We start from the raw sequence: 25,065 nt of genomic DNA on the forward strand, positions 1-25,065 counted from the left end.
AAGCGGTAGCTTTCCTTCAAGTTTAAATAAGATCGGTTGAGTTAACTTGTTTTATTTTTATGTTTTTTCTCTTTCAAGTTCTTTTCTTTTCTCTTCTTTCTCAGATTGTTCGTTATTTCGAGTCAATGAGAGATTTAAATGTACATACAAGCCTTAAAGATTTTTTTCATTTAATTCTAAGTTCAAATCTTGTAAACCTTTTAAAATGTACTTGAAAATAGTTCTTTGTTTATTTTTACTTTTGTAATGAAGTTGTACACTCTATTGAGCATCTATTTTTGGATTATAATTTTATTAAATCTTTCATTCAGATGTGGAACATTATACGTTACGTCAATAATTGTGTTCTCCGAAGCAGGATATAATTTTTAGGGTTACACGTTATGTTCGAATCGCTCGTATAATTTTCTTATTTTTTATCATTTGAAATATTTTACATTTGAAAGGAAATTGGAAGAGACCGTTCCTATAATATATACTCCGAACGAATTATTATTTAACTCACAATTTACGTTTAAAGTTGAAAACTAACTTCACATGGGGACGTTCCGTGCCCCGATTGCGTATCGTTCCTTAGAAAATGCTTCAAAAATTGTATCTTTCATTTACTTAACTGGTTCCAATTATATTCTCTTATTTCCGTTTAAGTAACTAATCTTTTAAAAGCATACTTGTGAATGTTCTTTGGTGGTCATAGCAAAGATATGAATAAAATATGAAAGAAAAATGTATGCACATGTTCTTACATTCATAATTAAAGTTCATGTTTTCTGAAGATCATTGCATTTTTGACTAACTGATATATAGGATTCATTGTTTATCGGTAGAGCTCAAGTTTCCAAACTTCCAAGCAACTTGTCCACGATTAAAATGTCTTTTTTAGAGAACTATGTTTACTATACACGCTATGTGATACACTTGGTTTTTTGCTTTTGTCACTTATGGAGAAAATTGGAACAAGTTTCACTCACTGAATCGAAATGAGTTTTATTTATGTTAAAATCATTCCCTGCAGTATCATGAACGGTATAACATACATAGACAAGTTCTAGAAGAGTGATTACTCTCATTTCCTCTACATGGGAGTGGGTTTCAATGATTCTTGGACCACCGAGCCCCTCTCCTTTATAAAATCTATGATCCGCGCCTGTTTATTTATCCAAATAATTAGTGTTATATGGTAATCAATTCAGATGTGGTGCAGGATTTGTGAGGGTGTTCACAATCAGCACGGACAACTCTAATAAATGGAAGACTTCTCTTTCTCACAAGAAAACAAAAGACAGATTATATGAAAGTTTCATCTGAATATTTGAATTATAATTCTCTCTGAGTCGTTATAAGTCTAACAGAATAAGTCAAGTAATTATTATATTAATATGATATGAAAGAAATCAAATTGACAAGAATATAAACCTCAGGAGTCCGATGAGACCGAAATAAATTAACAAGCAGCAAGTGAGAAAGTTAACATACTATAACTGAACGTAAAGAAGAAAAACATGAACAAAAAAGAAAACAAAAACAAACTTAATCATCTCCACAAATTAACAAACAGAAATAAAATCCTGAGTCTGTCTCTCTTTTTAGAAATATTGACAAAACAAAAGTCTTCAAACCGATACCTTGGTGATATATTAATTATACAATTCTTAGTACCATTATAACTATTTTACGATTATATTAAGGGGAAAAATCATTAATTTTTGGTTTACACCGATTTTCATTTCCGTACATTCATATCCTTTTTGTACATTCTGTTTTGGCAATTCACAGAATTGTTATATTATATTCTTGTATTGAATTTTTTTAGATTATATAAGTTTTCTAATCTTTCGGAAGTTCTACACAAATAGCTTAATAGTCCTGATGTCATGGCAGTTCCATGGTGTTGATGTTATGGCAGTAACACAATATTTCTTAAACAGAAAACGAAATACACATTGCAGAAATATTAATCCACTGCTTAATACATTATAATAACTGACATAATACATGTTTGTTTAACTTCATATGAAAACCAAAGCATCATTGGATGACATTCAACATCTGTCTTTGACATATTTATAGTACATTTTAAACTTGTCATTTGCGATCGTAAACACTCTGTTTTCATACTGAGTTTTGTGTTCCATTTGAGGGACTGGCCTTATGACCTGTGCGCTAGAGTGAATAGTTAAGCCACTTTCTTAAACTAGCCTCAAATGGTTAAAAGGACATTTCTCAAGAACATAAAAGTGAAAAGGATATGAAGGCAATCTGGATTAACCGCAGCGCGGTTTAAAACTGTCTAACACATATCAAAAGAATAATGTCATAATTGAAAGGATGGTTATCAAAAGCAAGTTTTTAAACAAACTTGAAATTTTAAATTACACAATTATTTTTCTACTATGTTAAATTTTTTTCTTGATGATATTTTCAGTCAGATATAGAGACAGACGATGTGAAACTGAGGATAAAATATAACGCAAGTCCCACTGGGAATATCAAGATATTAATGTATTTCCATTGAAAAGTTAGGTATCCCTATAAGTCATGACCTTGACCTTTGACCTCTGCATCTTCTGTCCATGTTCTGGTCTATCATATATTTAATTTCTGCAGTTTTCTTAAACATTGCCTGAACTTTCATTAAAAAATAAGTAGCAGAACTACTATAAGATGTTACAGTGTGTGGATATTTCCTCCTCAACATCATTGATTTCTCAAAAAGTAACTTGTTTTGCCTTGGACAACCAGTGAGAATGTGTTGTTCAGGTTTTCCTTAACTATACTCAACCATCAAACCTTAGTGACTACAGACTGCAACTGGTTTCCATTTATAAGCATATTGTTGGGTGCCGCCCACTGGCTATTCAGCCTATCCAGCGAACCGTCATATTGGAAGACGGTGCACCTATCTTTCCACGCGTTGCAAAGAAAGCTTCACCGATACACTCCTGTACAGCAGTGTAAAGGATCGAAACCTATGACGGAAGGGCACTAGAGTTGGCATACCTAATAGGTGAGTAAAATCAAAATAGTGATTATAGTTCATAACATATGTGTACTATTGACTAATGCTAACGTGGTTAGCACTGTCACTGTTAAATCAAAGGGTTTGCGACGTTTTAATAAACATTATATGAAAGCAAAACGATATATATAATTGGCTACATAGGCTAGGTTTACATTGTAATACCTACAACTACTGGGATATTTCTTCATTCTAGCAAGTAGAAACTGTGCCTGTAAAACATTTCAATCTTTATTTCTCATCAAAAATAGTATCTTCTGACTTTTCAAGGAAGTAGGTGCAAATGCCGTACTTGCTACGACGTGTATCGAATGCAATTTCACTATATTTCGCGAGATTGATATTTTATTCCACACCTCATTACAGTCAAAGCTCATTTAAGAACATTTTAAGGTTGTCCTCCGGATAACCTTGACTTCCTGTTTGGTTGTCCGAAGGATTTTTGGTTGTCCAACGAAAGGACCAACAAAATTAACTACTGGCGTTGCCTGACGTGGTACATGGCCCACATCGTGTGCACTTAAGTTACTAAAAATAGGCCCAGGAACGGTTATATTAGTAACGTACGTATTCCAACACTTGGATTTTTAAAATGGCGCACCTTGTGCGAGAACCGTACGTAAGTATAATACTACACTATATCGATTTAGTCTTGTAGGTGAGTTTTGTAACGTTAGGCTACGCAGGCCTAGTTTATCGGCGTGATGCTCAAGTCTTACTCTTAGTGACTAGTCTTACCGAGATTGAATTTGCGAACAATTTGGACAGAATTGTAGTAAACATTGTTACGTAAACAGGATTCTGCATCTGGACACAATATTTTAGCCAGGGACGCCAAACCTTCAAAATGCAAGAAATCAACTATTATAAGAGTATTGCATTATTATATTAGACGAACTTTCAAGGGCAAGATTGAGAAGGGTCGCTTTAATAGCTCCCTTCAACCTGAAAAGATTGTTTTAATTATATTTATTGTTTAGTTAAATTTTACTTTTTGGAGTTCTCAAAGGGTAGGGGAGCGATCACTCCTATTGCCCCCCCCCCCTCCTTCCCGCCCGGGTACGTCCCTGTTCCGTCCGGCAAACTCTTGGAGGAAACAAACCCCAAGTACACACACTCAGAGCTAGGCCTATGAAAAACTTAACAAACAATTGTTGGAAAGAATATCTTTCTTTCTTTTCAAAACAACAAACTTCCAAACCTTTGTACAGATTATTGAATTTTCTTTGAAAGCCAATAAATCAAAACAATCAACCGCAAGTACAGAGTTAACAATACTCCCATTACAGAGGTTTATGGTAAAAATAGTCAATGGAGGTTTCCAAATTTCCTGTGATTTGATTGGCTAATAGCCCTCACCATTGTCTTCCAACATTCTTGCATCTATAGTGCTCAATGAAAACAATAGATGTTGTTTAAATGCAAAAACTTGTATCTACGGTAACTAGCATACGACACACTTTCCGCTTCAGACTTTGACAAAACGTTTTTTGTTGTATAGTAGTTACAGCTTTCATCATTTGATTCTTTGTGTGCATATGATAGACATATCACTATATGCTTCCATTGCGCACAAGCCAACTTTTGTCAGGAGTCGTTATAACTAACTACTGTGCATTTTATGTAAGGTATTTCAGAGTAAAAGCCATGTAGGACAACACGACATAATATATCCGCATATTAATTTGAATATGTACGCATATATATTATTAGCCAGACATAAGGCTTAAATATGTCCACCTATGAATTCGAATATAAGCAATTGCAAGTATTAATTCGAATACTTATGAGGATTAATCCGAGTGTATACGCGTATTAATTCAAAACATACACGTATTAATTCGAATGTATACACGTATTCAATTATGCTGTTGCCTAGATCAAGTGTGTGTGGCATGGGTGTTTGTCAATAGAAACTAACTTTGCAATCTCTCATTTATTGCACTGGCGAGGCTACAATGTGATAACTTTCTTCACTCGTTTGTGAAAGCCATAAGACAATGCAGCTATTATCTGATTTTATATTTGTATTATTTCGAGGATATAGTTTGCAGTGTTTGTCCCATATGGCTTGCCATAGCCGTGAGGTAAAAAGCAATCTTGGTCACAGCCGTCGGAGTCTGTAGTGTACACAGTAAACTATATTTTCCGTAACCATTAGTGCATATGTACAGTATCCACATTCTGTCTTTACTAATAACAAAACGTGCTAACCGCAAGTAAGCGATGCGAAACGGGTGGGCATATAGCTAAAGTGTAGGTTTTCTCTCATTACGGAACGTACCAAAACTCTTCATAGCAATCTCCAATTCACAGTTTGGCTAAGCAGGACCAAATCCAGACCCCTATTTGCCAAGATTTGTGGCAACGAACAGTTAATTCTGCACACGGAAAGAAAATAGATCTCCTTGAGTAGCATACTTCTTCAACAAAATACGTAAAATTCTCTACTTTGGTTCGTTCTTCTCGAATTGAACAAGACAGGAAATATTTGAGTTAACAACATCCTGCAAATAATGGTAAGCAACAAATGTTAATCGTATTTATCCGCAACGACTCGGCCTCATCTGTACTAATTCAGTTATTGCAACTGTAATGGTATGGCATAATATACTACACAACCATAGCTCGTTTCCACAAATAGCTACTCCGTACGTATATGGGTGGCCGTGTATGGCATGCATTTATAGGCGTAGAAGTCTAATTTGATTGGGGGGGGGGGGGGCTGTAACGACTTGCCCGAAAAATATAACCAAACTTTTCGCGTTCAATATCGTTCGATTCCTACCTTCGCCTGATGAGTCCCACAAGGACGAAACCGGTCGTGAAATGGATTCAGTTCATTTTCGTGCTATTATGAAAACAGAAAACGATTTATTTTCAGGAATAGGGGCTAGGCTTGGCCGGCCCCCTTGATCCTGTCAATTATAGAGCCATGTTTAACCTCTTATTATATACAGTGATGAATTTCTCACCAAAAGCTAGTATTTACTTCAATCGTTTCTCTTTACAGATGTTCGTCAACTACTTTTTGGCAATCTGTTATTTCACAGGAGACTCAACAGAGAATCGAAACGACCACATTGCAAGAAGAAATGGAAGGAGACGTTGATCCTCCTTGTGTTGCCCAGAGTCTAGGCGGGGAAGGTAAGTTAAACGAAGAAGAGCAATCTGAACTTGTACGAAATAACAATTAAATTTCTCTAAGTCATGAAAACAAAACCGAAATCGCAACTGAATGTTGTTATTTGTGCTCGGGAAGGCTTGGTCATGACGATAAACTTTGTTACGATAATGAGGAATTTGACGATGCCAAACAGCAATTAACTACAAACAGTGAGTGAATTTGTAGAGTGAACTGATATTTTCTCTTTATCATCATTAATTACTTTTGAACGTTTTGAAATTAGCAACGGCACGATAGTCAATAGATTACGAAAATGGTTAATTTACATCATTAATATCAAAAGGTATTGCCTAAAGGAAGGGAAAGTATTTAATCTATTATAGATGTTGATTGACTTTGTTTTGTTACCGCTACAGTCTGCAGTTTCAAATGTACCTTGGTCCATACCTTCGGAACTAGTAATACGATCTTTACGATAATTCTTGATTACTTTGTACCGAGGCCGACAGGGCCATAAACCGCGCAGCGTATTTATATTACTGACCAAATGGTGACGTGTTAGCACTGTAACTGTTTAATAATAATATAAAGCAGAGACGGGCAAATGATTTCACAACCAGGTTACAAACCTTATATGAAAGCAAAACGATATATGTAGTTGGCTACATAGATAAAAAAAATAATCATGACCTACATGTAAAGAGATATTTTAACATAACAAGTAGAGAATGTTGCGGTAGAACTAACTACAAGCCATTCCAATTCATTCTTCCCCCCCCCCCCCCACCCCCTGGATTCGCCCCTAGCAATTATAGAACCCCGTTTGATCTCTTATCATATACATTTTTGAGTCTTTCCACCTATCGTTTGTATTTACTTCAATCGTTTCCTCTTTTCAGATGCAAGTTTTCGTCAACCATTTGCTTTTTCGCAATCTCTTACTTCGGAGGAAACTCAAAATAGAATCGAAACGTCCACATCGCAAGACGGTATGGAAGAATACTTTGATGCTCTCTGTGTTGTCCCGACTCTAAGCGAGAAAGGTAAGTTAAACAATGAAGAGAATAAACGAATAAATAAACGGAGATAACCTGTTCGATTATTTTCTCTTATACCTGAAAACAAAACCGAAATCGCAATTAAGTGTTGTCATTCTTCCTCTGGTTGGCATTGGTCATTACGGTTATATTGTACGACGTTGGACCAAACAAAAAGTGAGACAGGTATATTTTCACGTTTAACCTAAAAGAATAATAACTTAAACGAGCTATCAACATCATGATCACCACCACCCTTGTCACCACCACTACCTCATCATCGTAGTCATCATCATCAACGCCACCATCATTATCATCGTCGTAGAATAATACTTTTAAGAATGTTGGCCCTTAGGCGAGGTCATATATCTGATGGGTTATACATGATGCCAAAGAGAACGTGAACTCGTGAAGATAAATGACGGATCAAGTTAGCTAAGCCAGGCGGTGTGGGAAATTGTTCAGACAGGGTATCTAGTATGTCGGGACCCAACTGCATAGGCATATGGTAGACCCCAAGAGAGAATTTGTTTGGGATATCCAGCTGAAGTATTCAATAAGTTAAAATGCATTCGGCTTCTCCAGCGTGCACATTTGACTGCTTAGCATCATGCGCATGGCAGTTTCCATTATCAGTTTACTATTGAAATGAAAGCCTAGTAGTAATTGTGTGACTGCTATGACTAAACAATTTCTAAATATCTTCATGAAGTTGTAATTTCTATGTCATCCTTGACATTCGTGAAGCTGTATGTATAACGATCATTAAAAGCAGGTGTCATGCCTTCATCCCCACGAACTTACAAGGAGGCGTTCTGAATTCTCTCTTTATTCTACTTTTCCTTTTAAAGTTGCATTTGAAAGAGTTCCACCTAATTTGATGTTTTGAAATTGTGGTACATTTTTTTAGTACATTTTACAGAGAAAGTAAAATAAAGACAACTGACATTTCTCAACGCGCATGTATGCCAGCAGGCGTTGTTATGCAAAGCATTCCATCTGTAAAATTAATAAATTTATAACATGACAATTTTGACAAGATGCTTTACAAATGTTCCACTTGCATTGGTCAGAAATAAATGTAACCCGTGGAAAGATATTTGAAATTTCTGACTTCACCGATATATCAGTATAAATTGATGGATGTGTGTATCATGTATGAGTTTGTGTTACCTTTTTCCATAGATGATGGAGATTCTGAAGAAGACTTCTTAAAATACTTGGATAAAGTCGGTCTCAAAGAATATTTCCCTCGCAAACTTACCATGAAAAAAGCAACAGAAGTACGACTGTTCCCCAGCGACGACTCACAGATTGAAACAAAAGATTTACCTTTTCTGTTTATCAGTAAGCTAACCTCACTAGACAGTAGAATTACATGGAAAGAGAATCTTCACATAGAAGGAAGTGCAAGAGATTTCACATATGCAATTCTCCATTGTTCCGATGATCATTTAAGACAGCATTTGCTGGAGAAATTTGCATCTTGTAAACTTGCCGTGCCAGTCTTATTACCTGGGGTAAGAGATGACGCGAAACCAGAGCTTCTTACTTGGGCAATAAGTCGTGTTTCAAAAAAATGGAAGGAAACTGAAACATCTCTTGCACCAGAAAAACGTATGGTAAAGGAGCCTGTGTTTACCACTGCATTTATCAGATTTGGTGATATTCCAATCTCCAAATCGTCTGTTTTAAATAATGTCATTGGTAGAGCTCAAGGTAATGAAACATTTCGATATTTTCTGTCTTATGAAGATGAAAGAGAGTACGTTTATCATTGTTGTGGATCAGTAGAGGCCCAATGGTACCTGCCAATTTGCGGCAGAAAAGAGGAGTTGTTGAAAGAAGTTACATTATTGTTGAATCTGAGGGGTGATTCCAAAGAATTTACTACCGAAAGGGAATTTATGTGCAGGATAGCTAACGCTGTATTTCTATTTGTAGATAATATCAACTGGGAGGACTATAAGACAGCAATCAGCGACCTAAAAGAAAGATTCAAAAATGTTTTTGTGATACGTTTGATTGGGAAGCAAGGACGAAAGGTCAGGGAAAAGAGTAGGCATAAGCATCAGGTAAACATTAAGGATACAAAACCCAAAATCGGTAAACTTGATGATAGAGTCGATTTCGAACTTGATCGTGGTGAAGTTGATCTGAGCAAAATAATTTGTGAAAAAATTGTAAAATATTGCAATGACACAAGTGACGAAGACTACATCTCAATTGAAACATGGCGACTATTTTGTTTTAACGAAGTAACAATAGATCAGAACAATCCCTCCTATAAGAAAGCAAAACACTTGTTGAAATGCTTGTTTCCAGTAACAGAATCCATTGAGAAAGTGAAGAATTCATATTTACAATTACAAGAGGGTTGGGTTGAGTGGGTCAAAGCTGATAGGAAACCTCTATCTATCGGTGACGAAAATGTTGTAATTCAGTCTGAAGCGAAAGAAACCTTAAAAAGGGATTTGAGGAACAGACAAGCAGAAAAAGGTTTGTCTGCAGAAATGCAAGTTTTATTTGAAACATTGCAAACAGTTTTGATTGATGATGAAGAGGATACATTACACTACTTCATGTCGCTTTTCCAAACTCACATCGAACTGATGGCGGCAGCTGAAATTCCTTGGCTAGCCAAGAGAATTGACGAGTTAATTAACTCTCTGCAAAATCAAAAGGAAGCAATTATAATAGCTTCCTATGGTCAACAAGCCGAATTGCAAAACGAAATGAGAAAGTTGCAAGATGAACTGTTGGAATTAAGCCATACATTTAGTGTAAAAAACATCAGCTGCGAACACTTCATTCGTGAATTAGGTCATTTGTATGCAGCAAGGCTCAATAGAGAATCATATTCTGACCAACGCAATATTTTGGCTAACTTGGCAGTTAAATTACTTCTTAAAGGGTATCCGTTGGAAATTTTGGATGGGGAAAGTGCTTACATGCCCATTCAATGGATTTCAGGCGTCTTGACAAGGGTCAAAGATGAGCTTAAGAATCCTGAAATATATGTGTTATCTTTAATTGGTATCCAGAATAGTGGAAAGTCAACGTTGTTGAATAGTATGTTTGGGGTCAGGCTTCCGGTACGTGCTGGTAGATGCACGCGAGGGGTATACTTACAATTGTTAGAAGTGAATGCCGCATTACATGAACAACTTGGCTTTAAGTATCTTCTAATTATTGATACTGAAGGATTGCAATCTCCAGATCGAACTGTTCTCAACGATCACACATTTGACAATTTAGTAGCCACACTTACCATGTGCATTGGGGACCTTACTTTACTGAATATCGGTCAAGAAACTATTGGCCCAGATATGATAGGCATCTTACAAATAGTTGCCCATGCCATGATAAGAATGAAGAAAGTCAATTTGGTGTCCAATTGCAGAATTATTCAGCAGAGAGTGAGCGACAGAGCAGCTGCTGCCAATAATAAATCTAACATGGCTAAAATAAAGGACGTTCTCAATAAAGTCACACGTACTGCCGCTGCTGAGGAGAAAGTCGATATCATTCACGACTTTGCAGACATGTTCCCAATGGTTGATGAGGATGATTTGCGATTATTCCCGTGCCTGTGGACAGGTTTAATGTCTCCTCCAAATTACGGTTATAGTGATCAAATTCACGCTTTAAAGTCAGCTATTTTATTGCAAAATAACATATCAATTACTCCGCCTCAGTTTACAATAGAAAAGTTTATAAGTAGATTGACAGATGTATGGGAAGCAGTGAAATCAGAAGATTTTGTGTTCAATTTCCAAAACAGTTTTGATGCTCTGAGTAACCAAAGATTTAGACTAGAGTATAACATACTTATTGGGAAAATGAGAACTGATTTGACAGAGTGGGAACAAAAAAATAGTAATAATCTTAGCAGCGCGTCAAAAGATGAATTTTTCAGGATAGCGAAAATCGAAATTAAACGCAAATGTGAAACTGTCAATGGGAAAATAGATGAGTATGTAAAGGCACATAACGATGAAGCTGAGGTGAATAGGCGACAACAGAGTCTAAAAAATGAAACATTCGACATTGGTCGAGAAATCCAAAGGGCTATCGAAGTAAACACTGAAATTCTACTGCAAAATAAAGATGACATTCAGTCCATGCCACACTTCATCAAACAGGCAAAACAGGAACTGAAACAAGCTGCTAAAAACACTGCACTTGATTTGCTGAAGAAATATCCATATACCGATTGGAGAGAAAATCTCACGACACTAGATAAAGAATTCGATCAACTTTGGTGCACGAAAACTGAAGAGCTTGAAGAAAAATTCAGCAAAACCAAAATAAGTGACCAAGTAATCGATGAAGCATGCGCTCAAAGCGTTTGTGGACTAGTGCTGCACACTGAATACAGTACATCGTACACAAGTAACTTAAAGGTTATATGGAAAAAAATGACAAAATGGATTAACTCGGGATCTCGAGAAGAAAACACTGCTACGAGTGAACTGAATAAAATCTTAACTTCACGCTTACGTGAACTTCGAAGGCAAAAATATATGAAACCGTTTAATCAAAATCATTTTAATACTATCTTGAATGAAATGTTCAATATGTTGAAGACATACAAAGTCCATAATGACTTTTTAGTGATCTCTCTAAACAACGCCTCACTTGATCTAGCTGAGGCTTACAAAAAATGTCAAAAAGAGTATGAGAAGGAATATTCGGTGAAAGCATTGTTTGAGAAGGAAAAAATATATTTGAGAAACGACTTCTTAGCTTTTTTCGACGAAACCATTAAGATCGTTGCAGCTGTAGACCGACTATATTCTGAGATAATGGCAGCGACTCAAGATATAGTTGTAAATATCTTAAACGTCATTCTTTTACGCAAAATGAGGACTGATAATTGTTACAATAACAAAGAGAGAATGATTGGTAAAATCTTAGAAAAGCTGTGTTACAAGAAAACGGCAGAATTGTATGTCATCTTTATCCATCAAAATGAGAAATTCTTTTATAGTTGGCTGCGTGAAGCAGTACTAGAAACAATGAAACTTGAAGATGGCTGGGTCATCACTTTAATTTCGGAAGAAATAGATAACGTACTTAGTGGAATTACCAAGGCATTACGTGATACTGAAGCTTGTTTCACTGAAGCTGGAACTACATTTAAGAAATGGGCTATGAAATTTGCTTTGCATAGATCTATTAGCGCTCAAAATTTTTTGGAAGAGTTTGTTGCTGAAGATTTTGCATTAAGTGATGTTAAAGGCTTTACCGATAGTCTAACCATAGTTGTAAGTGAAAAGTTGAAAAGAGATATACAAGTTGCACTTCATAAAGGGAATTCTAATGTACTAGATGAAACAGCTACAATTGAACTTTACTCAAAAATGAAAAAAGACGTTGCTCAGGAGATATTGGACCATTTAGGAGTTTGCAACGAAGTTTGTCCCTTCTGTAATGTAACCTGTCATTTACAGATCAGTGGTGAGCATACACACGTCGCTACTTCCCATTACCCTCAAGGTGTGGCAGGTGGTAGGTGGGCGCATTCAGAAGATCTAATGCCCTCTCCATGCACACAGTTAATGGCCACAGATTTGGTATATTGCATAGAAGAAGAGCCAATGGAGATATGGAAAAAATACAAGGATTATAGAACAGACTATGATTCATGGAATATTAAACCAACCAAAGCCGACGAACCAATACATTACTGGAAGTGGGTATTGAGCACTTTCAATGATGATTTTGCGCGAATATATAATGCAAAACCAGCAAAGATACCAGAAGAATGGGATAAAGTTACACAGGATATGGCTATAAAAAGCCTGAGAAAGCAATACAAACATCACGAATAATTAAATAGGCCAAACAGTGCAAACAGGCAAAAAAACTAAGTCAAAACAGTGCACGTAAATTTTGAGATTTACATAATACGATGTTGGTGTAAGCGAATCACAAAACACAACGGAGTACACCTTTTCTTAAATTAGGTTAAACATGCACTGATTTTAAAAATTCAGCATGTACACTTTGAAGTTTTAGATGAAGTATATTCAAAACCAGAATGCCAAAAAAAAAAGGAAATTGAGGTTTCAAGGATGTACAGTAAGAAGCTTTTCGCAATCTAATCGATTTCTTAAATAATATCTAAATTCAGTGATTGCTTGTCCCTATAAACATAGTTTATCTTCCATTTTATTACCGTCACCGTTTGCATTCAATATACCTGAATAATAAAATACAGTAATTTTCAACAACCTTTTTCAATAACCTACACTTCTACAAAAATTAGGCGAATGAAATTTATTTTCTACATATTGAAGCTCTTACTGTAAATAAACTTTTCATGTCATTACATTTCATTGTATTTTATGTTACGATTAATAATACCTTGATGGTAATTTTCTGGCCTAGACGTTTTTCAACGGATGTACTTTACAATTCTTTGATAGCTTTCTACGAAAAGAAACTGTTTATATATTTCAAAGAAATATTTAAAATAAAATGTATTGTCTTGATAATGTAAGATATGATTGCTTGAAGCTTTTCAGCTAATACCCTATAATACGTTTCTTGGGCAGGGCCGTACTTAGTGAACTGACAGAGGTCTGCTGGAAACTATTTTCCCATAAAAATTCTCACATGGTGAATGGGATTGAGAGGGAGGGAGAGGGCAGACTCAACTGCTATTTGGCAATGCAGTGAATATTTTTATTATCTTTAATTGTATGTGCAAGTATTAAGGAACTACAAAGATGTTTATTATTTTTTTAGACTCATTTGAAATTAGCTTTCTGAAAAACTATTTCAAGTTGAATGCAATGTAATAATGAGGTAATATATGATATCACTCGTTTCAATAGTAAACGTGTTTGTTTTAGATAAGATTTAAAAACTTGTATGTTAACATAAAGGTGAAGATTAGTTTTTGCTGAAACATCTTTGCCACTTTCGGGGAGAGGGGGAGAGGGGAGGGGTGAAGGTGTCAGGACGTTCAACAGTGATTAAAGAATGAATTTTTCTTTTTTTCAGTTTATCTTTGTTTAAGTAAACGGAAGGTTTCATTCGGTTCCATATACTGAAATAGGCATAATATTTAAAAACGCGCAATGGAGGAGGGGAATATGTATGCTCCATAGGAATATATATGGAATATAGCTACAATAAGAAACCATTTAACCATATTCTGATTCAAGTTGAAAAAATCAGGGTTACTCCATAACTCCATGTAACGTTTAAGCTTATCACAATAATACATTTTTGTAGATGTCGTCTTCATCCTACCCATTCTTTCCAAGCGGTAACTTTCTTTCAACTTTAGGTAAGATCGGTGGAGTTCACTTGTTTTTATATTTTGATGTTTATCCTTTCTTCTTTTCTTTTCTTTTTCGGATTGTTCGTTATTTCGAGTCACTGAGAGATTTAAATGTAGATACAAACTTAAAACATTTTCTTCATATAATTCTATGTACAAATTTTGTTAACCTTTTAAAATGTACTTGAAGAATATCCTTTATTTCTTTTTTCTTTTTGTAATGAAATATTCTGATTCAACTTAAAAGAATCCGGGTTACTTCATAACTCCATGTGAAATTTGAGCTGATCACAATAATACATTTTTATAAATGTAGTCCTCGTTGTTCAGTTAATTCTACACATTCTTTCCAAGCGGTAACTTTACCTTAGGTAAGATCGGTGGAGTTAACTTATTTTATTTTTATGTTTTCTCTTTCAAGTTCTTTTTTTCCCTCTTCTTTCTCGGATTGTTCGTTATTTTGAGCAACTGAGAGATTTAAATGTAAATACAAGCTTTTAAAATTTGTTCACATAATTCTAACTTGTACAATCTTGAAAACGTTTGAAAATGTACTTTAAAATAGTTCTTTATTTATTTTTATTTTTGTAATGAAGTTGTAGACTCTATTGAGCATCTATTTTTGGATTATAATTTTATTAAATCTTTCATTCAGATGTGGAACATTATACGTTACGTTAATAATTGTTTTCTCCAAAGCAGGATATTACTTTTAGGGTAACAAGTTATGTTCGAATCGCTAGACTAAGTATAATTTTCTTATTTTTTATCATTTGAAATATTTTACATTTGAAAGGAAATTGAAAGAAACCGTGCGTATAATATCTACTCCGAACGAACTCTTAGTTTAACTCACATTTTACGTTTAAAGTTGAAAACTAACTTCACATGGGGACGTTCCGTGCCCCGATTGCGTATCGTCCCTTAGAAACTGCTTCAAAATTTGTATCTTTCATGTACTTAACTGGTTCCAATTATATTCTCTTATTTCACTTTAAGCACCTAATAATGTAAAAGCATCATTGTCAATGTTCTTTGGTGGTCATAGCAAAGATACGAATAAAAAGAGAAAGAAAAATGTATGCGCATGTTAGCTTTACATTCATAATTAACGTTCATGTTTTTCTGAAGATCATTGCATTTTTGACAAACTGATTTAGGATTCCTTGTTTATCGGTAGAGCCCAAGTTTCCAACCTTCCAAGCAACTTGTCCACTCTTAAAATTTCCTTTTGGAGAACTATGTTTACTATACGCTTTGTAATACACTTGGTTTATTGCTTTTGTGACTTATGGAGAATCTTGGAACAAGTTACACCCACTGAATCGAAAAGAGTTGTATGTTTAAATCATTCCCTGCAGTATTATGAACGGTATAACATGCATAGACAAGTTCTGGAGAGATTACTCTCAGTTCCACTACATGGGAGTGGGTTTTAACGATTCTTCGACCACCAAGCCACTTCTCCTTTATAAAATCTATGATCCGCACCTGTTGATTTATTCAAATAATTAGTGTTATATGGTAATCAATTCAGATGTGGTGCAGGGTTTGTGAGGGTGTTTGCAGTCAGCACCAAATACCGGACAATGTTAACAGATGCAAGGCTTTCCTTTCCAATAAGCAAAAACACATGGACAAATTATAGGAAAGTTTCATCTGAATATTTGAATTATAATTCTCTCTGAGTCGTTATATGTCTAACAGAGTAAGTCAAATAATTATAATATTAATATGAAAGAAATCAAATTGACAAGAATATAAACCTCAGGAGTCCGATGAGACCGAAATAAATTAACAAGCAGCAAGTGACACAGTTAAAAATACTAACACTGAACGTAAAGAAGAAAAACATGAAGAAGAAAGAAGAACAAAAACAACTGAATCATCTCCACCACAACTTAACAAACAGAAATAAAATCCTGAGTCGGTCTCTCTTTCTAGAAATATTGACAAAACAAAAGCCTGCAAATCGATATCTTGGTGATATATTAATTACACAATTCTTCGTACCATAATAACTATTATACGATTATATTAAGGGTAAAAAATCATTAAGTTTTGGTTTACACCGATTTTCATTTCCAACACATTCATATCCTTTTGTACATTCTGTTTTGGCAATTCACAGAAAGTTTATATTATATTCTTGTATTGAATTTTTTTAGATTATAAGTTTTCTAATCTTTTGGAAGTTCTACACAAATAGCTTCATAGTCCTGATGTTATGGCAGTTCCATGGTGTTGATGTTATGGCAGTAACACAATATTTCTTGGAAAGAAAACGACATACACATGGCAGAAATATGAATCCACTGCTTAATACATTATAATAACTGAAATAATACATTTTTGTTTAACTTCATATGAAAACAATAGCATCCTTGGATGACATTCAACATCTGTCTTTGACATATTCATAGTACATTTTAAACTTGTCATTTGAGGTCGTTAAAAGTCTGTTTTTCATACTGTGTTTGGTGTGCCATTTGAGGGACTAACCTTATGCCTGTGCGCTAGAGTAAGTAGTCCAGCCACTTTCTTTAGCTAGCCTCAAATGATTAAATGGACATTTCTCAAGAATGTAAAAGTGATATTGAAATAAAGACAATCTGGTTTAACCGCAGCGCTTTCTAACTGTCTAACACATATCAAATGTCTAACGTCATCTTTGAAAGGATGGTTATCAAGTTTCTAAGCAAGTTTCTATACCAACTTGAAAAAATGTCACAATTATATATCTACCCTACTTTTTGATATTTATTCCTTTTCTTAATGATATTTTCGGTCAGATATAGAGACAAACGATATGAAACGCAGGATGTATCCTACTTGTTTATGTGATACATGCTTGAGTTTATCTCACTTCAAATTGACCCTTGACCTGAACTGCAACACCAACATATCCAGAACTTTGCGTTGATGAAATGGCTAACATATTTGTCACGTTCTTGGCAATAAATTGTCTCATAAAAATTTTTGTTTTATTCTTTAGCTCTATTTCTGTCACCCACAAAGGGTTAAGTGAAAGTCAAAAATACAAGAGAACTTAACCAATAAGTACTAAATGCTCAATTATCCACATCCCCACTTGCCGATATCCATAGCGAATGTTCTTGTTTGTGAAGGATACATGCGAAGAAAATGCATTCTTTGTTTATGGAAATGCATATCTTTTGAATAAACCATTACAATTAACCCTATCTGTAAATATAATGTGTAATGATCATATTGACATGAACAAAAAGTTTTTATTGCGATATGAATATGCATCAGCTAAAATTATTTGCATATTTGTCAAATAAAGCATAGACTAGATTTCATGTTAATGCAAGCAAAGTTTGATGAATCAATTCTGCAGAAGTTTTTGACACATTTGGTATTTTTATGTCTTAACTTCGACTGTAGTATTTAAAAGGGCATAATATTTCACAAATACAGATTCACGATGAGCAGTATGATGGAAAAATGCATACAGATCACCTATAAAAAATTTGGCAAGATATACCATAAAGCAGACAAACAGACAACAGACAAACAGACAAAAAAAATTTCAAAAGCAATAATTACTGTTAACGTGCAGTGTATGGATTACCTACTGCCCATCTCTGGAGATCCGAGAAATGCAATATGGTATCATTTTTTGGGGGGTCTCTGTTAACGGCATAATTTGGTTAGTAAATATCACTGGTTTTGAGCATTTAATGTCAGATCTTTATTAATTCTAATCATGTTGAGAGGTCCAAGACTGATGAAGTAAATTCGAATGACCAAGTAGCATCATTCTGTGGATATTCAAAGGAAACATCAGGTTTGATTTGTTGTTGTTAACTTTTCTGGGGTAAAGCTTTCAGTTTTACACTTCACTGTACATGAAAGTGTACTGGTAAGGCAACAAGGTAGTCTCAGCTGTTAAACTAGGACAACCAATATTGCATTCTTCAGAAACCATTCCCTGTGTAGTACATAATTTATCGGGTACTGCATAGCTAAATGCTATGAAAAATGTACACACTGAACCAGTGATTTTGTGCATTTACTGAGAAATAAATTTCACAAGCCTAAATGTTTCTACACCAAATGTTAACTCTTTAAGTTATTCCCTGACTGTGGGTTCACCAACTGTTTTAGATCCAGGATATAAGAATTTGTGATCAACATTTTGAGAGTAATGCACAGATATCAAGCCTCTTTGAATCTTTACAAAAGATATTAACATTCTCTTCTGTTAAAGAAAATAAGTTGTAAAACTAACACAAACTTATCAGCTATAGCATACACCATTTCTATTACCTACTATTATCAACAACTTATTATCAACAAAACAAAATTCACATCAAAAATTGACGATTTACAAACAAAAAACACAACATTAAACAAATGGGTGAGACTTATCTCAGTCAAACTTGCATAGTGTTTTGATATAAATATTTCTACAAAATGAGTTGAAATTTAACATATCATGATGCTTAAAGTAGCTGTTTGTCTTTCATCCCTAAAATTAAAAAACAACTTTGGACTTTCAATAAGGGTGGAAAACAGATTTGAGCGTTTTGTCAGTTACAGTTGAGGCAAATCTGGTTGCCAGTCGGTACAGTGGTTATAATATAAATATAATAAATATAATCAACATGTGGCTGTCACCAAGTTTCTTAATGAAAGGGGTGAAAATTATTTGTGATGCAATCCCCTATCACCAACAGAAAACACCTAACATTAGTCATAAAACATTTTAAAAGGACTAGCGTGAATAATGTAACTTAGCTCTAAATGTTAGTTACTACTTATATTAACCATCAGTGGGAGAAATGTTGGGAAAGGTGGAGGGGGATTGGGGGGATGATTGGTTGGGGAGGGGGAGGGGAGGAGAGAATTTTGATGTTTCATATTGCCTCTGCACTAGTTACGTATGTGAAATAAGATTTGGCTACAGGGGAGAAGGTCACTAAGGTTACATAAAGTTAATAATGAAAGCAATCAGCTACCTTAAATTTCATACTTCATTGATTGACGTCAGGCTTATAAATGCCCACATGTTGTGTTTTGTGATTATATCTAAAATATAATTATACCATAATAACGAACAACACAAACAAATCTCAGAAATCATGTAACTGAACCATAATTTACGCTGCAAGTAATATATTCCTTCATGTCTCGTCTCTTAAATAAACTTAAAACATTTTTGTTTTTCCTTAGGAAGTCTGGTTTTAAATAGGACCGAATCGACTCTGTACTGTGTGTATAAGAGCGGAGTGTAACCAAATATCTTTGCAAAGTACTGAATACAGATATGTCGCTCTCTGAAATGCGAGTCGTCCATCGAGAGAGATTGCGGACATCCCGGACATCTGAAAGTCCACCTGGAGGTGACCTGGATAAGGAAACATATAGACATATTAAGTATTAAGTGAAGAAGGATTAAAAGATGGGACAAACGATGATCTCTCCATATACAAGAGCATCAATGACGCAGTATCTCAATACTGGAAGTTTTAATTTTGATTCCTAATTTCAAATCTTTGCTCTGTCTCTACAATTATCAATATCAATCATGGTACAACAAATATATAACTTGCATTTTTGCTACTTTGCCCACGAATAGTCTCTTGCAGGTTACACTTTATCCTGCTAGTCTTGCCTTTAGCGCTCATTGCCTGTTAGTCGAAAGAACGACGTTGCAAGGTTTAGTAATGTCACAGAATATTTAAGAACTTGTTTTTTATGTGGTATCCTTCATCTTGGGTCAGTCTCTGTTGGACTTTTTGGTCATATAGTTTGACGTCAATGACAACGGCCAAATTAGAAGAGGCGAACAATTCGACCATATTCTTGATGCCTGCCTTGAGAGCTAGGCCTATTGACCTACTGTATGTTACTGTAGACTGTAGTGGTGACTACCATCAAAACTGTGTCCACTCCTAGATATCAAAACAACCCACGTTTTTCCATCTCAATATTTCTGACATGAAGATTTCATGGATTTATGACTTGGAAAAAATAATGTAAAAGAAGATTACAAGTTTTTATATGCGAGTGATGGGTGGCCTCCTCCTCCCCTAATAGCCACCTCAGTTCCTCTCCATTTTGTTTTTTTATTTTAATTCTTTGTACATTTGATGTCAAACATTACAGGTTCAAAAGAAAGCTAAACATACTTCTTATAACCTTATACATCTTATATCCTTATAAATAAAACATAACCGTATACAATTTTTATAGTCTTATAAAAGTTGTGATGCTATGGCCGGCTCCTCTTTTATACGTACCCATCAAACAAACTTACCCTGGTCCTTCCTAGGAAAAGCTGTCTGAACACCAGTACAATGCTAATGTGGCTATCACTGAAAGCCTAATAGGCCTAGGTAAGGGGGCCTAGGCCTATATATATTTTTTAAATGCATTAGGCCTACAGTAAGTAGCCTTCAGAAGTACAACGATGTGTAAACGTAATTATACAAAAATACATGAAGGGCAATCAAACAAACTTATCATGGCCCTTGCTCTGAAAAGCTACCTGAACCCCAGTACTATCCTTAAATGTATGTTACAAAACCGAAGGCCTAATATTAATTAAATGCACTACGCAAAATTCAAAAGTACACAATGTGTGCATTTAGCATGCAATACACAACACCTAACTACGGTAAAGAAAATTGGTCGCGAGTGTAGCCATTTTCGTATATCTAACATGTAGCTGTCCATGAGTCATAGCCAATCTGCTATAAACCAGACTTGGAGGCGGGGCTTAATCATCAAAAACGGACCTTTTTACTAAAAGTAGGGGCGGCAGCTCAGTGTTGTTTTAAGAAAGAAAAATCATTTAAGCATCAAATAAAGCAAATAAAAGCCATAAAATGTCATATACAGCTGGTAAAATTCTTATTAATGCCTACCTGTAAACAACAAATGAAAGTTTAAAATGTTAATAAAATATATAATACAAAGGACCCTATCTTAGACGATACCACTGTTGAAAGACAATTCTATTCTTTTCTCTTTCATAAAACATAAGTTTTGGAACGTGTGCAAAAATGCGTTGTTTCAACTGTATTTCAGTCCAAATTGGCCCGATTTGGACATAAATCGGTGAAAGAGTCTTAGAATGAGATAAAATTCTCGAATAAAAAATAGTAACTTTTGTTGGCCTATATGATATATGCTTGCTCTGAAAATTCCAGAGAAAAAGAACTTTATATGAAGACGCTGAAAAATTTTTAAGAGAAGAGAGAGTCCCACTTACTGTTACAATATCTCTATACATGTAATGTATTGAGATAATAACCCATCTCAAAACTTACTTTGGAGTTGATTAAACAACTGTCATTTTCACGTTGTGTGAACGACAGGCCTATCCATTACCCCTTGAAGGTAAGTATGACTCTCCTCCCCAAGGAATACTGACACTTTCCAAATCTAGAAAATCCTTGGATAATGACAACAGTACAAGCAACATTTTAGAGTCATGTGTTTAGTCGACAACCTTACAACTACCTGCCCTTTTAGATGCAATAAACAACCTCAAAATTTAAGTACCATTTATAACAGCATTTTGGGGTTCATTTTCAACATGTGCAGTACATACATGTCTACCTATTTCTGTACAGTTTTCCTGTAAGATTCAGCGAGATATTACAAGAGTTTTGAAAAGAAAATGTGATAATAAAATGATCTGGGTTGGCACGGACTGTGGCATCATCTTTAAAATCAATGTCGGCTAGCAATACTAGTTGTAAGGGTGTGTGTGACATTGTAATAACTTCAAAGGTTCAAATTTTGTGTACAGTACATGTATCGCAGTTGTGTCTGTGAAAAAAATACTTAATGTTCCCTGTGTGAAGAAAATTGCTATACATCTTTGCACCTGAAAATCTATCAAAAAAGACTATTTTGCATGGCATTTTGCGATACGAAACCAGATCAATTATTCACTGTGTATGAACTGAAGGCAGCATTAAGCTGTAGCAGATGGCAAGAGTGCCACTACTATAGCTCAGTCTTATCCAATTGTATCGCTAAATATTACATCCATGGGCTAAAACAATACCAACAGCTTTATAACTCCAAAGGCAGAGTACTTGAATGTTTCTCAATCTTTAACACCTCCATGATTAGATCAAAGTGCAAGTACTTTTCAAGCAGCCTCAATCTGCAGGGAAGTGACCAGAATGGGGTTACCTAGAAAGTTAGTACTAAAGGACACTGCACTTGTCACAGATTGATAAATTGTTACATAGCTCAAAGGTTAAGACAGGCTAGACAGCACATAGGATTTTCAATCTGCTTAATGGTAAACCCAAAGATGTACATTACAAAATGGACAGTAACAACCACACAAGCCATACTGTACATAAATTCTCTCTTTTTTCTTGCTTCAGCATAACACACCACAAAAACATGCAATTGGGTGCAAGCTTTTTACCACATGTTACCATAGTGACATAATATTTCCATTGGGGCATATAATGGGGAAGTATTCAAAGTAAATGAAGGATAAAATGGGACCAGAAAGGGAGTTGTTTTGTATTGTCTGAAGAGTACAATCCTTTTTTCAAATTGACTCTGTACCAACCAAGATCTATTGTCATACTACAATACAATACAATACACATATATGGATAGGTATAGTTGTACAAATTTTTAGTGAACTGTTATGAATTCCACAGCTTATTCCATTGCATGCTTAAGATATACAATACTTGTGGTAAAGTAGCTAAATTGGTATCAATGTAAGTGGACTGGATAACACCCCCTTCTTATGGGTTTTCTATTCCTTTATACACTGAAAAGTCAAATCTTTCATACAAATGACAACTAAATGAGAATCAAAGCTTCACAATCAATTTTTTAAGTTGCAGGAGTAAAAACAATTCTATATCAAACAATTCATATCAAGGTGAACTTTAGAAGCTTATCAGCAAATTTCCAGCGGCTAATACTGACATGATGGGACAATTTTCTTCTGCTAATACCACTCTGTACTGCCCTCTCATACGATGTTTTTTAAACACACACTTTTATAATAATTTTATGTCCCTGCTTCTAAGCACTTGTACTGACAGTCTGGACAGTTCCAAACGATTTTAATACTGCTCAAACTGTCAGTACAAGTGCTTCGAAGCAGGGACATAAAATGAAAAAAAGTGTGTGTTTACAATATTTTCCCCACTGGGTCCCAGCTGATTCTTCTTGAAATCAAACAGTCAATATTATGCCAAATATTGAGCTTATTTTAATTCATCAATATGTTGTATGTATTGTAGTACATACCTTGACAGGAGGTTTCCTTGAGATGTGTGAAACAAGAAAATTCATGGCGATATCTTCACAGTTCATAAATTCATCGACCTTATCTCTGATCTCTTGCGGCATGTAGTATGTGTACTGATAAAAGTAATACTATAGGGAAAGAAAAAATTAACAACAATTTATTATTTACTTTAAATATTATTGCCCACAAATATATGCTGTATATTGAAATTATGCTCAACTCCTGCGTTATGTTTAAGATCGTCAAGGACTTTTTCTGGCCACTTTGAAAGAAGCATTTCCTTACATGAAAAGGTTGTTTGTCGAATTAAAACATTATAGAATTCCAGGGAATAATTTGGAGGGTGAGAACCTCCAGAAAGGCCCTTTTAAAAATGATTAGCATAAAAACTAAATTTGGACGGAATAACTGATGGCCTCAAACACTAAACACAAAAGACAAACAAGAAAGCAACGAAGCTTAGCGATTCCTTGGGGTGGTTTTTGTAATGTTAGGTTGATTCACTTGCCACCTATCAATTCCATTTAAGGTTGACTTTTGGAGTTATCCTGTTTACAAAGTTTCCAACTATGACCTCCATTGACCTTAAATGACATTTGACATCCACAGAAACAATAGCGTACTTATATTCCATATGGTAGATCCAAATATCACCAATGATGTTAATCTAAACTTTTTTTAGGTTCCTTTTGCATTCGACAGGGAATCAAGAAACAAAAATAAAAGTTTTGAACAAATAACAGTGCTAAATCTCTGTTGTAAAACTATAATACAAACATGTTAACTGCATATTGTATATTGAGGTTTGGAATGGCTGTTATTCAAATAAATGTTGTAACCCCTAGCAACATACAATAGTGTTCAGGTTTGGTTAAAAAAATTATCAACAACATCTGTAGTCTCAAACATGTATTAGAAAGCTAAAACAAAATCATATTTATAGCGTACATTGCTTACTGTGATCTGGTTCTATTTAAGTTTCAGTCAGTTCAGAGGGGGGTAGTAACTAGGCCAGAGGAAAACTGTTTATTTATCCAAGTAGCTTTGCTATGATATGAAAACATTGTTAAACAGATCTGGCTTTCAGGCAACCAGAAGAAGCAAACTTTAACTAAATACAGTCAGTACTCATGTTGTACACAATGTAACTGTCATATTAAAAAGTATTAAGAGGATTTTCATCAAGTAAACCGTATTTGATCAGTTGATATATACCAGTAAGAGGAAACTCTACCAGGAAGTCCCTATACAATTTCTGAAAGATAATCTTGTGTGGATCTAATCTGGTGTAAAAGATCAAAGTTTATAAGCCAG

At 34.8% G+C, this 25,065-nt stretch overlaps 2 protein-coding genes across 5 annotated transcripts in view; one reads left to right on the forward strand and one right to left on the reverse strand.

Moving 5' to 3' along the window:
* The first annotated feature begins 2,912 nt into the window (after positions 1-2,912).
* Positions 2,913-18,018, forward strand: LOC139984912 (interferon-induced very large GTPase 1-like). 4 transcript variants are annotated; one of them, XM_071999043.1, is made up of 4 exons: positions 2,913-3,638; positions 6,033-6,166; positions 7,046-7,189; positions 8,369-18,018. In XM_071999043.1, exons 2-4 carry the CDS (start codon positions 6,115-6,117, stop codon positions 13,018-13,020), a joined length of 4,848 nt encoding a protein of 1,615 aa, XP_071855144.1. In that variant the 5' UTR covers positions 2,913-3,638; positions 6,033-6,114; the 3' UTR covers positions 13,021-18,018. The 4 variants fall into 4 exon arrangements, with proteins under 4 accessions (XP_071855144.1, XP_071855143.1, XP_071855142.1 ...); XM_071999042.1 differs by having other exon boundaries at positions 2,916-3,007; XM_071999041.1 differs by lacking the exon at positions 2,913-3,638 and adding an exon at positions 3,682-5,538.
* The window catches only part of LOC139984914 (exostosin-like 3), a 35,538-nt gene continuing 26,601 nt past the window's right edge, over positions 16,129-25,065 (reverse strand). The window contains exons 6-7 of the mRNA XM_071999046.1: positions 23,751-23,879; positions 16,129-19,854 (exon numbers count right to left, since the gene is read on the reverse strand). Coding sequence (XP_071855147.1) covers positions 19,645-19,854; positions 23,751-23,879 — 339 coding nt within the window. The 3' untranslated portion in view covers positions 16,129-19,644. The remainder of the gene's footprint in view (positions 19,855-23,750; positions 23,880-25,065) is intronic.

Source organism: Apostichopus japonicus, chromosome 17 (assembly GCF_037975245.1).
Source record: "Apostichopus japonicus isolate 1M-3 chromosome 17, ASM3797524v1, whole genome shotgun sequence".
Classification (NCBI taxonomy): domain Eukaryota; kingdom Metazoa; phylum Echinodermata; class Holothuroidea; order Aspidochirotida; family Stichopodidae; genus Apostichopus; species Apostichopus japonicus.